Raw genomic sequence first — 15,509 nt, 5'->3', positions numbered from 1 at the left:
AAGGAAATCGCGCAGGTGAATGTTTTTACCGACATTAGATACGCATTTGGGGTAGTACACGATTATAGTACACCGCATGGAGTAGACGAGGATGTGTAACATCGGGAGGGGGTCACATTAAACACGAGAACGTGGTTCGAGAATTAGTGGAAGCAGCTAAGCGCCCAGCCGCCGCAGCCGTAATAACAATTAAAGCACACCAGAAGGTCGTAAGTAAAGAACAACAGGGGAACATGTTGGCGGACCAGGCAGCCCAGAATGCCGCAGAAGTGGCTGCGCCACAGGTTATTCAAGTAGCCGTGTTAGGATCGGGAGAATTAAATATTAGAAAAGTACAGGAAGAGGCGGACTCAGAGGAGCAATCCCGATGGGAACGTCAAGGGGCAGTCATTGGGAGAGATGGGGTGTGGCGGAAAGAATTGCGAGTGGTCGCCCCATCTTCCATACAGATCGAATTACTCAAATTATATCATGAACCAGACCTTACCGGGCGTGATGGAATGCTAAACCGCTTGACTAAAGACTGATGGTGGGTCAGTATGGGGAGAGACGTAGTGAAGTATTGCCAACGCTGTATAATATGCGCACAACATAACCCGGGAAGACACATAAAGGTAAAAATGGGGCATCAAACCCGACCTAAGGGCCCATGGGAGAACTTGCAAATTGATTTTACAGGACCTTTAGCCAGCAGTAGGGGGAAAAGGTATTGTCTGGTAATCATTGATCAATTTACTCGGTGGGTTGAAGCATTCCCTACTCGGGTTGGCGAGGCCTCCACCGTAGGACGAATTCTTGCTTTCGACATAATACCGCCCTGGGGGGGGTGCACCTTCAGATCGATTCAGATCAGGGCACCCACTTTACAGGAAAGGTCATGAAGCAAGCCTGTGGGTTATTGGGAATCCGACAGCGCTTCCATATCCCCTACCACCCACAGAGTTCAGGAATGGCAGAACGAATGAACCACACTTTAAAAACAGCTATAGCGAAGGCCATCTCCGAGACCGGGAAGGGGTGGGTAGATGTCTTACCCTGTATACTAATGAGACTCAGAGCCATGCCAAACCGAACAACCCGGCTTGACCCCCCCCCCCCCCACCCCCCTTCGAACTCATGACAGGAAGGGCTATGCAACTTCCTGAAAACATCATAGTGGGCGGGGAGGATATGGGACCCGTACGGGACCGAATCAGGCAGTACATAACACACTTGGACTCACATTTAAAGGAATTACGACGGGAAGTAAGGGATCAGCAAAGTATACGGGACTTAGAGTTACAGAACAGGGCTAAAATTAACCAACCCACACCCCAAGCAGGGGAAAGAGTTTTGGTACGGGTCACCCCCGAACAGGCGGGATTCGCCCCGAAATGGACCGGACCGTACGATATTATCATGACTAGTGATACTTGTGTATGTGTCGATATGAAAGGAAGGGACCGGTGGAAACACTGGTCCCAACTGAAAAGATATAATCAAAGGGACGATGGCTGAACTCGAGGTAGTGCCCATCATGGAGACTGCTTGGTATGCTGAGCGATACCAGGCGTGGTGGAATACATTAGAGGATGGAATGTTCGGGTGATATTAATAGGAATCTGGACGATATTCGAATGGGCCACCGCACGGGCCCGGGCACAACGCGCACTAATACAAATCCAACAATACAGACCCGAACTGGACGAAATAGAGATGGTGCAGTTCTAGAATTTAACCATTAGCCATAGATGTTTTCCGATCCATACAGATGAGAAAACGAGTAGACTTAGAACTAACACCTGGTGACGACCAGGTCATTCTGTTTAAACCCCCAGATTAAGAATCCAAAGCGATGGATCTTTCAGCTCTGGGGGGCTGGTGATACTAGGAACTCTGAAATTAACTGAAGCACGAGAGAATGCTGACGCACCGTTGGAGCTGCAACAAACACAAGAGGAACATGACTACATGAACTATGGGGCTTTGTATAATTTCACGGACGGTGTATGTACCCCAGCAACCAGAGACTGGAGTAAAGGTAGAACCTATTTTAATGCATGGCTACAGGTTCGCTCCGGGGAAGATAAAGTGTGCATACAATGTTCTACTGATGCAGCAAGAGTCAGCTGTATCCTGCGAAAGGAAGTAAAGAAACCTGATAGGTGTGCGTTCGGAATATTATGCGCCCCACCCACCGGACCTCAGCCCACGATTGCCTATAGAAAGGGGGTGGGATTATGTGGGTATTATGAGGAGGTGGGAGCCGCAGCGTTATCTTTGTATGTATGCTTTCCTCCCCCTCCGACACCACGCCCCGTAATAACCACCACCCAACCCGAGACATTGCCATGCCCTACAGTGACTAAAGGACCAGAGAATGGAATTGCACTCTTTAACGAAGGTGAAATATTATATGATAATGTTAAACACGAAATTGTGCCTGTTCTGATCAATATCTCCGGAATACAAATGCCGGGATATTGTACAGAACAGGCAAGAAATATGTACAGTGTATTCAGTAAGGTTGTAATGCAGCAGGCTGCCGATGCCATGGGTGCCACTAGATTTCGAGGCCAGGATCAGCTTTATAGAACAAAGAGGGGGGTAGTTAACGATGTTGCTACCGGAGTCAATACTGGTACTTCCGTCATAAACTCACTGGACATACAAGGCCTAAATGAGAAGGTAGAACGACTTAAAGGAGTAATGAAGGAACTCTTAGACAGAGCCGAGGAAAATCAGGCAGATCAGGCCAATCTAGGAGAGGAGGGCATGGGAATACAATTAGATGGAATTACGATATTAGAAGCCCATGCCAAGACCATCAATCACCTCATAGATAGAGAAAAGGAAGATGCCGGAAAGCTAAGGCAGGGCCAACTCTGCCACGCTTATGGGACAGATATGACACAATCTCGATCAGATCCAAAGGGGGGAGGTGCCCGATTGGATAGACAGCCCACATTTAGCTCGATTAGCAGAGAGAAAAGGGGCGGCACAGTGGTTAGCACCGCAGCCTCACAGCTCCAGTGACCCGGGTTCAATTCCGGGAACTGCCTGTGCGGAGTTTGCAAGTTCTCCCTGTGACCGTGTGGGTTTTCGCCGGGTGCTCCGGTTTCCTCCCACCGCCAAAGACTTGCAGGTGATAGGTAAATTGGCCATTGTAAATTGCCCCTAGTGTAGGTAGGCGGCAGGGAATATGGGATTACTGTAAGGTTAGTATAAATGGGTGGTTCTTGGTCGGCACAGACTCGGTGGGCCGAAGGGCCTGTTTCAGTGCTGTATCTCTCAAAAAAAATTGTACACTGAAAGGACTCACCAGAGTATATCCAGTCATCCCAGACTGTGAATTGGGCAAAGAGTGGGGGTAGTTCTGATGATCCCCACAGTAACATGGGACTCAGGGCCATTTCCCCACTACCAATTGGAAAATATTGGGGTCATACAGGGTAGCACCCCCCTCTGTTACTATTTAACTGAAACCTCTGCCATACTCAGGAACAATACACTATATGGAATTTCCCTTCCAGGATGCAAGCAGTATGTCCACACCCAGTGGGACAGGGAGAATTGGATGAATGTGGGTTCAATCAGACAGACGGTTGTGTCGTAGAAATCATGCATTTCGCAAGAACAGGATACGGTGGTAAAGGGAAATATTGAGTCTCCACTACAGACAGTTCCTACCACTACAATAATCTACAATGCCCTATCCCGTTTCCTAACTTTTGCTTTATGCCCTTACGACCCGTCAGTGTAGGGCAAGCCCGAATTATCCAGGTTCGACGTAGAGGTACCGAGACCATCAACGTCACTGATTACCTCCATGACCACCTACAGGATTACGAGGACCCAGAACCAGTCCCCATCCCACACCTGGCCGATGTACTAAGGGAATTAAGGCTCAGGGTGGGCCAATCCGTAAAACTCTACCACCAACTGCAGACAAAAATCAAAAAGCTAGAGAAAGATACGGACACAGAACTGCAGAACCAGAGCTGGTGGAAGAAGATTTGGGATTGGGGAATGAATGTGAACATCCACCCCTGGATTCGGATAATTTCTCATGTGCTAGTTGGGGTACAGCTGATACTGGCTGTAACGTGGGGCATACTGGCCTGCCGACCATGCAGGCGATATGTGCGGCGAAGGAGGATAAAAATTAGAGCAAAGGCAAGGGAGACAATGCGTCTAAATCATTTGGATCACATTAATGTGATGTAGCACGACCGGAATTCCTGAAATCATGTGACTGGCCAGCACGTCCGAGGCAGGGAATACCGGGCGAGTTTAAAGGGTTAAAGAAAATAACAACAACAACAACAACATTGAATGGTGTCAGTTAAGGAGACTGGGGTTAGTCTCCCTACCGAAAGGGGGGATTGCTGTAGGGTATTCCCAAGCGCAGAGGCACCTGCAGTAATACATATAGTTCAAATGTTATTTGAGTAAGTAGATACATATAATCTTAAAGAACATTGAGGAGGTTGCAAGGCATCATGGGGCTTAGTTAACTTGACCACATTCCACACAAGAGCTGACTAATCCAAACTTAAACAAAGACAAAGCAGATGTCCTTGTGGAATGCTGACAAAGGTACCAGCCTGTAATGAGGTCAAGATAAGATGTTATGCGTACATGAGAACCAAGGATAATGGATAAGGGGGAATGGAAACATCATGAGTAATCCCCTATCTGCCTATGGGCCTGTCATGCAGCCTCTCTATGCCTAGTAACCACTTCTATTGGCTCTAATAATCAATGTATATGATCTATAATCGTTGTGATTGGACCATGTCCAGCCGGGATGGGCTGAGTAACTGTTTGAAAATGTATAAGTATTGATGATTTTCCTTTGTTCAGTGGAGAGGCATCTGGACAGACCAGTGACCTGCTCCCCACTGGCGTAACTCAATAAACTGTTTGACATTGGAGCAGACCTGAGTGTCGAGTGATTCTTCTAGATTCATTCCTGCTAACACTCGGACACCAGTAGCAGAGGCCTCAGACTGGCCCAGGAAGGAACCATTCAAGACACAGGCACATGACAGAAGCCACTCCCCACACCCCACGGCCCCCACCACAACCATTCTGGATACTGACAACGCCCCGTGGACTCTATCACACCTGGGGGACGTAGTCTGGAATACAGAAAGCTGTTACTTGGTAGGTGAGGGGCCCTGGGCTGAGCAGAGCGGGGTTTGAGTGACAGGCCTCTGTTATATGAGGGCAATTCAGAGTCACTGACTTGCAGTCAGGTTGGTATCTGTCTCTGTATCTTTAAACTCTCCATCTCACTGCACCGGTACTGATAATGTACTGCAGAATATAAACAGAGGCATGGTCTAGTGTAGTAATATCTGAGATACGGCCTGGAGTGATACAAAAGAGAAAAGATCTAATGTAATATAAACAGAGGCGTGGCCTAGTCCTAACAAAGATAGTGGTTGATGTAGCATAAACAGAGGCAAGTCTTATGCAGAAATTACTGAGACAGGGCTTATTATAATATAAGCAGATACTGGGTCTAGTGCAGTAATAACTGAAACAGGGTCTATTTTAACATAAAGACCGACAGTGTCTACTGTATTATGAACAGAGACATGGTCTCGTGCAGCAATGAGTGAGATTGGGCCTAGTGTAATAGGAACAGGAAATGGTCGGGTGCTTATAACTGAGACTGGGTCTAGTTTAATATAAACAAGGACAGGGGCAAGAGTAATTTAAACATAGACAGGGTCCAGTGTAATATAAACAGAGATCGTGTCGAGTGCATGTAATAACTGAGATAGATCCAAAGGTGAAATATAACTCGGCAAAGGATATGTTTTGTGGTGCGAATGGATTTCACACTTCTCACTGGATCATCTTAAACCAGATTGTGCGAATATTGACAGAATGGGTGTTAGAATTTGTAGAAGTGACCTGAGTCTATATTATACACCGACGGACTATCGAGATTGACAGAGACAGGCTGGAGAATCCACTTCCCTGAGGACAAGTGAACTACCCAATTTAATCGGAGTCGGTCTAGGGGCACAAGAAAATTTTAAACCACCGAGTTTCTGACAGACAAGTCCCAGGCCTGCCAGAAGGTGAAATTATCTTCAGGAACCTCAGCTGAGCAGTTAATGGGCGACACTGTGCGTGACCTGCAGAATACTGGCAGAGATCATCAATTGTAGACAGATGTTGTGGGATGGTTACGCGGTGTTTGCTGCCATCTGGTGGCAACCATCAGAATCTCCCCCAGTATTTTTCTTTCAATCCGGAGAGCTATTGTTTATCAGTTTCTTTTGTACGATATTCTGAAGGACACTACACCAAAACGGTTGTGATAATTGAATAGTTGTAGCTAGTATAAAACAAAGCACAGTTAACAAGTCAGATTGCTAAGCGTCTTACCAGGTAAGGCAATAGATACAGCAGAACTGATATTATCCGTTTCCTTTGGGAGCAGTGTTGATCTCTTGCTCTGCACTGACTCAAACTCGCATCTTTCACGTTTTTGAGTTTTTATGTATTGTATATATTATATTTTAGTTACACCTTGCTAACTTGACAGCGTTCCAATGTCTTCAGGTTATTTTTTAAATTAATAATGAACACGTTAAACCGGTAAATAAACTTAAAATTACTCTTTAGTGAGTCTCCACGCCGTTTTCTAGTCTTTGCACAATGTCCTCTTCACGGTTTGTATCTCACTATCGCAACCTTTTGATACCTTTTTTCATCGCCTTTTTGGTTTCAGTCGCCCTTCGGAGCCTCTGGCCCGGTGCCTAGAACACACCATGGTTGTCCTTACAGATTATTAGCCCATTAACCGTTATCCGTCAGCTTCTAATCCTGTCCGGTGCACGGATATAACTAGTTCCAGGTCACCTGCTGGAGTTTGTATTCTCAATGTGAATGGTGAATTCCCAGAGATACACAAATAAACAACAGACAATTCTGCCCTCACACAGTTAATGTGATAATCAGACTGAATCAGTGTTCGATGTGAATGATTTTACATGGTGTTTATGTGGATTGTGCTCGGGTTCTGCCCGCACAGGAATGTATTCACGTGTCAGTGTGTGAGCCGCTGTTATAAACAGCCCTCAGCAGACAGCAGCTGTGACCCAGAAACCTGCGGCAGTTATTGTACGAGGCTGTGGCTCGTTCCCATCATTGTGAGACTCAGTGCACAGTAATAGACCGCTGTGTCAGACAGCCGCAGCTCCGAGATGGTCAATCGGTACAACTTGTCTGACTGCTGGACTCTATCAGAAAACCGGTTCTGAGCGAAATCCGCCTTAAGTTCAGCACCGCCGCTCGTGTACCTCCGGACTGCAAACTCGGGCTGTCTGCCTGGGTATTGGCGGTACCAAAATAAGTAATAACCATCGCCGGGATAGGTGCAGGTTAAAGTGACATCTTCTCCCTCTGTCTGTGTGAGCGAGGATTCCCGCTGAGTAACAGAATCTCCATCGCTCAGATCTGGAACACACGGTTAAAGAAAGCGGAAATCACCGATTAAATGTTCAAAACAGACCGAACTGACCGGGAAAATTCGCAGTCAGTGTTTCACAAAATTAAATAAAATTTGGAGCACAGAAAAGGTCATTCGGCCCAACCTGTCCATGCCTGGGTTCACATTTCCCTAGAGCATCCCCACCCCCCCCCCACCCCCCTCATCTCACTTTATCCTTCCATCCCTTTCTCCCTCATCTCTTTATCCAGCTTCCGCTTAAATGCATCTACACAATTCACCTCAACCCCTCCTTGTGGTAGCGAGTTCCACATTCTCATCACACTCTGGGTAAAGAAGTTTCTTCTGAATTCCCTGGTGGATATTTTGGTTACTCTTATATTTATGAGCCATTGTATTGATATCGTCCACAAGTGGCAACACCGTCTCCAGTTCTACATGTCGAACACCTTCATAATTTTAAAGACATCTATCCTTTGCCCCCAGTCTTCCCTTTACAAGAGGAAAGAGCCCCAGCCTGTAGTGTTTTCTGATATATATTACTTCTCAGTTCTGGCGTCATCCTTGTAAATCATTTTTTGCATTTTATCCTGTGGCTCTACATCCTTGTTGTCAGACCAGAGCTGTTCACCATACCCCAATTGTGGTCCTCACAAGTTTAACATGAACACCGTTTTTCAAATTTATTTCCGTAGCAATTGATCCCTTTTTAAAGCTTGAATCTTCTTACCGACTATGAATGTCAACCAGAGCACGGCGAGAACAGGGAGCCGCATTGCTGCTGCTTCGGAATTCGAGGGACATTCTGCGTCTCAGAAAGCTGCAGAACATCAAACAGAAAGAGCTGATGCTGGTCTGACGTCACTTCCTGCAGTGCGTCAAATAGAAAAAGCTGAGAGGATTGGCTCTGGCTGGTCTGACGTCACTTCCTGCAGAGCGTCAAATAGAAAAGTCTGAGAGGATTGGCTCTGGCTGGTCTGATGTCACTTCCTTAACCACAAGTTCGTGTTTATTTCGGAGAACTGAAATGTTAAAGAAAAAGTTTAATAAATGTGGGCAGATGGATCTCTAATTGACCAGAGAGTCACATTGATCTCGAATTGATCTGAAACACAGTTTCATGTTTAATTGATCTGAGAGAGAGTTTGATCTCCAATTGACCTGAGAGAAAATTTTATGTTTGCTTGAGAGAAGTCCTCTCAAAGAAAGGAAGACAGGAGTTGAATGTAGATGAAGATGTTCAGTTTATTTCACTCACTGTTATTAATCAGACTGAGCTAGTTGATGGGGATTGGGTTCATTAATTTTCTGCTGAAGATACACACGGGGAAGATTTCCTCTGGTGTCTCTGTGATAGCGACATGCCAAACAGAACGGGAAAGTACATGGGTAGTGAATAGGGGAAACTTGCAATTTAACACACATTACCCGGTAAGTTGGCCTACTAAACTTTGTCAGGCTTTCGCCTGTCGATTCCTCATTATAGAGTGAATGAAATCTGAAATCTGACTCCTCTATTTGGAGCTAATGGGAGCTGCACTGCGGGAACATTCTATCCGGAGAATAACTGTCCAATTCAGACCATCACAGAGCGGGTGGTGCAGTCACACACAGTTCTAGTTACACACAGTGTGCTGAGGTTTTTGTACAGGGCGGACACGGAGCTGTGTAGCTGTGTAGCTGTGGCTCTCAGAGCGCAGTAATACACGGCGCTGTCTGACAGCTCCGCCGCAGAAACTCTCAGCTGAACCGTGCTCTCCTCTGTGCTCAGCTCTGCTGTGAAACTGTCCTTGGAGAAGTCGGCTGGGAATGTGCCGTATTGGGTGATAAACAACACATTTACCAGAGTCCGGTCGGGAAGCTGCCGGTACCAGGAAAGGTAAGGGTCTGTATCTGTTGTAAAACTACAATTCAGCGTCACCGCTTCCCCTTCCCGCACTGTCCTGGTCGAATAGTCTTGATGCACAGAATCGCCGCTAACACTGCCGGCTGGAAGAGAAATTGAACGTTTACAAATAGCCGCCTCAATAGCCAGACCTGTTAGTGTTTATTTGTACACAGATTCCACATGTACTTACACAACACAGAGAGGGCTAAAACCACACTGAAATAAATAGAGAAACACATCACTGTCCACGAGTCACAATGTGAGCATCGACACTTTCTCTACAGTGGCAAAAACAGCCACCAGCACCGCAGCAGGCTGAACTATTTAACCCTGTGACCGTGATAGAAAGGGAACTGACTCTGCCGCCATGTCATATCCGTTATTGACAATGTTACATCATCAGGGAACAGGAGGAATTGATGTGGTCGCTGTGTGTGAGGCAACATGAGAAATGTTTCAGTCAAGATTCCACTGGACAGTATTTGGAGCGAAATTGTAAGCTCTTTATTTTTTCAACAATTTATTCGCAAAGAACATATTTAAGGTTAGTTTGGAGAGGGGTCAGCGGAAACCTTCGTAGAAAGATTTGCGATTCATTGTATTTAATGAACGGGGACATTATTCCCCTCGCTTAGTTATTCAGTTCATTGCATGTAGCAGAGGGATTTTACAGAGACAGTACTTAGCTACCCTTAGCGTTAACCGGGGGTAGTAAATGACGTTTAATCACTAATAAGGACCGAGAGTCTCCTGGAAATCGCTCCAGAATCACAATTAGTCAGAGACTGAATGATGCCAGTTTTCCTGGGGTCGATGTCGCCCCCAAGTCGCTCTTTAATTTCCTTCTGAGCTCATTTCATGGAATCCTATAGCAATGGAGAAGGCCATTCCGTCCGTCATGCCCGTACTGGTATTTAATTATTTCCACTGCGCTGCTGTCCCCCAGAGACTTGTAAGTTTCTCCTTTTCAAGTACATATCCAATTCGCATTTGCGAATCCCTCTTTGGAGAGGAAGGGTGTGTTCGACACAAGATTTGTGATAACATAGAGAGAAATAGTGCAACCCGGGATTTGTTCGAAGTGTTCTGTATGAATGTGCCCCGCTCTGTGTGCTGGTCTATCGCTCTTAACTATATATACTGTGTGTGTGTGTGTGTGTGAGAGAGAGAGAGAGAGAGAGAGATAATTACGTAAAATATGAATTTAGAATGAAAGAAGGAGCTACGCTGGTAGTATTGGAAAATAATTGTAAACAATGACGCCTTGAAGGTATTCCCGGTAACCTCGCCTCACGCGGGCTGTTTAACACCAAGTCAATATTCCTGTTTGAGTTCTGTTGTGAAGTGCTTGTGCTACAGATCATCAGCAGATGATGGGTAAATAGACAGAAACAGGCGCCTCGCCACTCCGGTAACATCTCACCAGAGGCATGTTAACTGTTACCATCCAGACTCAATGCAGCGGTAAATAGTCGCTGAGGTTTTTGTATGAGACCTTTGTTTTATCTGATGCTGTCCCTCACCGCACAGTAATGAGCGCCCCGCCCTCCACACTAGAGCGCTTATATTGAGGGAACCGTTCTTTTTAGACGTGTCAAAAGCCGCCTGATATTGTCCTGGTGTTTTGTCTCCCGTCAGTGCTGGTATTTTGCTCATTTTCTAGCATGGAGACTGTGCCAGTTTCTACCGATATCATTGCATGTTGTTAATAACCGGGCTGAAAATTCACAATCTAACTGTATCGAACCCCGCCACCGTACCTGTCACCGAAAATTATGTTAGTATATCTACATATATTCCGCCTGTAAAGATAGGGGAATAAAGGAACAAGCAGTTAAACAAGATCTAACTAAAGATAAGTTTATTTCTGTGAGTGTGTGTAAACTCCCATTACCCATCATGCGGATAGTCCTGATTGATAATTGTACTACGTTCCTGCACAAACTCTTTGCATGAATCTGCTAAACTGCCTTGATTAAACTAATCCAGTACTTACTGTCCAACACAGCCTCCAGTATAATCAGAAACATGTCTGACTGAATCTCTTTCAGTGAATTGAGATGGAATGAGCCAGAGATTGAGAAAGGGACAGAGGTAACCCGTGCCTGTTCAGCTCATTCTTCCACGGACACACTGCAGGGGGCGGTCCTATTGTGACCTCACTCAGGCTGCGATCCCTATTGGCGTTGGCGCTGGCATCACATGACTCCAGAACGGCCATATTGAGTTTGGCGCCGTCTGCTGGCGGATTCTAGTCAACCCGAGGTCATTGAGGGGATTTAGAGTTTTTGATCACATATAAAAGCACGTCTGTCGCATTTGTATCTCAAAAAATTACATTATAATGATGAAATCCTCTCATTGCTTCCCATAGCATGTAATCCTATCTTTTCGTTCCCAAGCTATTTGTTCCCAATCAGAGGAATATAGGAGCAGGAGTAGACCATTCAACCCATAGAGCCTGCCCCGCCATTCAATACGATCAGGGCTGATCATCCACTTCAATGCCTTTTTCCCCACACTATACCCACATCCCTTTATATCATTGGTATTTAGAAATCTATGCATTTCTACTTTAAACATACTCAATGACTGGGCTTCCTCAGCCCTCTGGGGTAGAGAATTCCAAAGATTCACAACCCTCTGAGTGATGAAATTTCTTCTCATCTCTGTCCTAAGTGGCTTCCCCCTTATTTTGAAATTATGTCCCCTGGGTCTGGACTCCCCAACCAAGGGAAACATCTTACCTGCATCTACCCTGTCTATCCCTTTAAATACTTTGTAAGTTTCAATGAGATCACCTCTCATTCTTCGAAACTGTAGAAAATACAGGCCCAGTTTCTCCAATCTCTCTTCATAGGACAGTCCCGCCATCCCGGGAACAAGTCTGGTGAACCTTCGTTGCACTCCCTCTATGGCAATAATATCCTTCCTAAGGTAAGGGGACCAAAACGGCACACAGTATTCCAGGTGCGGTCTAACCAAGGTTCTTTACAATTGAAGTAAGACTTTGCTACTCCTGTACTCAAATCCTCTTGTGATAAAGGCTAACATACCATTCACCTTCTTAATTACTTGCTGCATCTGCATGTCAGCTTTCATCGAGTTATTGACAAGGACACCCAGGTCCCTTTCTGCATATACACTTTCGGATCTCTTAATATTTAAGAGATACTCTGCACATCTGTACCTCCTACCAAAGTGGACAACCTCACATTTTTTTCACATTATATTCCATCTACCACGTTCTTGCCTACTTATTGAGTCCGTCCAAATCCCCTTGAAGCCGCTTTGCATCTTCCTCACAACATACATTCCCACTTAGTTTTGTGTCATCCGCGAACTTGGAAATACTGCATTTGGTCCTCCCACACAAGTAATCATTTCGCTTCTCTGCCATTTCTCTATTCCCCATTATAAATTCTCCTGACTCTGCCTGTAATGGACCCACATTTGTCTTAGCCAAACGTTTCCTTTTTACGTACCTGTAGAAGCTTTTACAGTCCGTTTTGATGTTTTTGCAAGATTACATTCATATTCTATTCTCCCTTTCTTCATCAGTTTCTTCACCCTCCTTTGCTGTATTCTAAAATCCTCCCAATCCTCAAGTTTACTACTATTTATGGCAACTTTATAGACCTTTTCTTTTAATCTTATATAACCCGTAACTTCCTTTGATTTCCACGTTGACTGCCTTTACTTTTGGGGTTTTTGTGCCTTGAAGGAATGTATAGTTGCTGTAAACTATGTAATATTTTATTTAAAGACTATCCATTGCCTATGTACTGTCATATCTTTTAATGTATTTTCCAAATCTACCTCAGCCAATTTGCCCCTCATAACTTCATAGCTTCCTTCGTTCAAATTTAACACATTGGCTTCAGATTGAACTCACTTTCAAACACAATGTAAAATTCTATCATATTATGGTCACTCATCCCTAAAGGTTCTTTTGCAACAAGATTATTAATTAGCCCTTTCACATTACACAATACTAGATATAAAAATAGCCTGTTCTCTAGTCGGTTCCTCAACATACTGCTCTCGAAAAACATCCCTAACACAATGCTTTGATCAGTGAGCAGTGACAGTTTATCAAGAGGCATTTAGAGATGGAACCATCACCATTTCCGCTCCATCAGCTCCCAGTGCAGCTGAGCGGCGCCGCGCGCTTTCTGTCCTTACACAGAGTTTTCAATTCACTCCATTTGTTTCTGCGGTGTCCCCCACCCACAGCTTCCGTTTTCTGTTCTCACTCTGACCTGCCCTGTGTTACTGGAGAGATTAATGTCGCTGTTCCCTGGTTGGTATTGGTTGGATCAGTCGTGCAGTGGGGCGGGGATCTGTATTTCTGCTTGGACAGAGCTCCCGTACTGCGGAGTTACAGATTCAGGGAGCATCACGCGGGACCGTCTCACACCGCTCCTCATCATTACATCACTTCTCAGTAAATATTCTCAACTGGTACAGTCAGCACACCGGGCTTCCATCGCAGATTAGGACCTGAGTTTGTCGGCCTCACAGTTCTGAGGAGACTTCGCTGTTCTGAAGGGTTTTTCCTCGATGAAGTGACTGAATGTCTCCCCTCTGTTCAGTTCATTTCATACTAGCTAGAGTGCCAGGTCTGATTGTGACTCTGGCGCACACTGAGTACTAGTTTGATATTTGCTCCACTAAGTTTGAAAGTTAAGGTGTCCATTAAATAAACAGAGATTGGAAGAACAGTCCAATCAAATATATTTTTATGAAACTAATATCAAGATTATTATATGAATAAACTCTCCTGTGATAAATACTGACACTCCGTGTTTCACCCCACACTGCCTGCTATTCCGTTCACCTTGTCACACTGAGGCAGTGTTTTTGTACGAGGCTCCCTCTGGTTCCTGTCACTGTGTCTCTCAGCCCGCAGTAATACATCGCGCTGTCAGACAGCCGCAGGTCACGGATGGTGAAATTCCCCTCACTTTTCGAAGTGTCGAGAGATGCAGAAAATCGATTGCCCACGCCCTCTGCTCTGAAAACCTCTCCAGCAGAAGGGATGTAGATTAAGATTAGGGGGGATTTATCCCGGTCCTGACGGTACAGTTGTAAGGAATAGAAATTAGCAGTGGTCGAATAGTTGTAATTAATGGTCACCGAGTCTCCTTCAACCTGCATCACTGCACCCGGCTCCTGTGAGACCGAGTCTGCACAACGAACACCTACAGAAATTTAGAAATACAGAACTTTAAGCTTTTATTATCACTTTATTACAACTAATATAAATGTAACAGAATCCGTCGTAAATAGAGAAAAGAAACATTTAAAAAGTAGATTTTCTATGTCAGTGATACTTCAAAAGAAAAAATGAAAACATGTAAACTTTACCAGTTAAGAGAGCTGTAGCTGTGAGGAATGAATACAAAGCAACAACCAACATGTTTGCAGAGAGTTGATGGCGGATTTGAACAGAACGGGTTGAACCTGTAATTGTTTCAGTCAGGGTTGGGAAGATGTTGAGTAATATCCGGTCTCTCTTCCGATTGGTCCATTGCTGGAAGAGTGAACAGGTCACATCCAGTTGGCGCCTTTGTTCTCCAATTCATCCAATCAGCTCACAGCTCCTTTGTTCTCCAATTCATCCAATCAGCTCACAGCTCCTTTGTTCTCCAATTCATCCAACCAATCAGCTCACAGATCCTTTGTTCGCCAATTCATAACATCAGAGCAAGGAGCAGGGAACAGAGTAACATTGTTCTGCTCACAACAAAGAACTGGACGGGGATCAAATCCAATGTTGGCCCTTTAACAGGGTCAGTCGGTGAGATGGTGGCAATGAGGGGAAATAATTGTTGTTGCACTGGTATCAATGACGGAGCCTCCCATTATAAGAACTGCTCAAGGACCCTGGGAACCATCCACAGCTGATATTATGGGGCTTATTACACAGAATGACATAGAGTCGTAGCGCAGAAATATGCCATTCGGCAGAATTGATCTTTGAAGTTTGGTTTCCTTTCTATTATCTGATTGAGAGAGAGAGCGGTGAGAGTGCATTTCTGCTTTTTGTCCGGACTGACCGGGCCTCTGCAATAGTGTGAGGCTCAGCGCACAGTGATGCACGGCAGAGTCAGAGACAAGGGCCCCGGCGGTATTTAAAGGAACCGTTTTCTTGTCTTGGTCCAG

General features: G+C 45.2%; 2 gene segments (V, D, J or C); both read right to left on the bottom strand.

Annotated features, from left to right (window-relative positions):
• Positions 1-6,980: 6,980 nt before the first annotated feature.
• LOC137348490 (T cell receptor alpha variable 38-1-like) lies at positions 6,981-8,313 on the bottom strand. The segment is given in 2 exon segments: positions 6,981-7,461; positions 8,184-8,313. Coding segments are annotated over 2 exon segments (387 nt in total).
• Positions 8,314-14,132: 5,819 nt separating this feature from the next.
• Positions 14,133-15,509, bottom strand: LOC137348489 (T cell receptor alpha variable 1-1-like). The segment is given in 2 exon segments: positions 14,133-14,545; positions 14,712-15,509. Coding segments are annotated over 2 exon segments (420 nt in total).

Source organism: Heterodontus francisci, chromosome 34 (genome assembly GCF_036365525.1).
Source record: "Heterodontus francisci isolate sHetFra1 chromosome 34, sHetFra1.hap1, whole genome shotgun sequence".
NCBI classification, from domain to species: domain Eukaryota; kingdom Metazoa; phylum Chordata; class Chondrichthyes; order Heterodontiformes; family Heterodontidae; genus Heterodontus; species Heterodontus francisci.
Note: the sequence above shows the minus strand (reverse complement) of the source record. Positions and strands in the feature narration are given on the sequence as shown.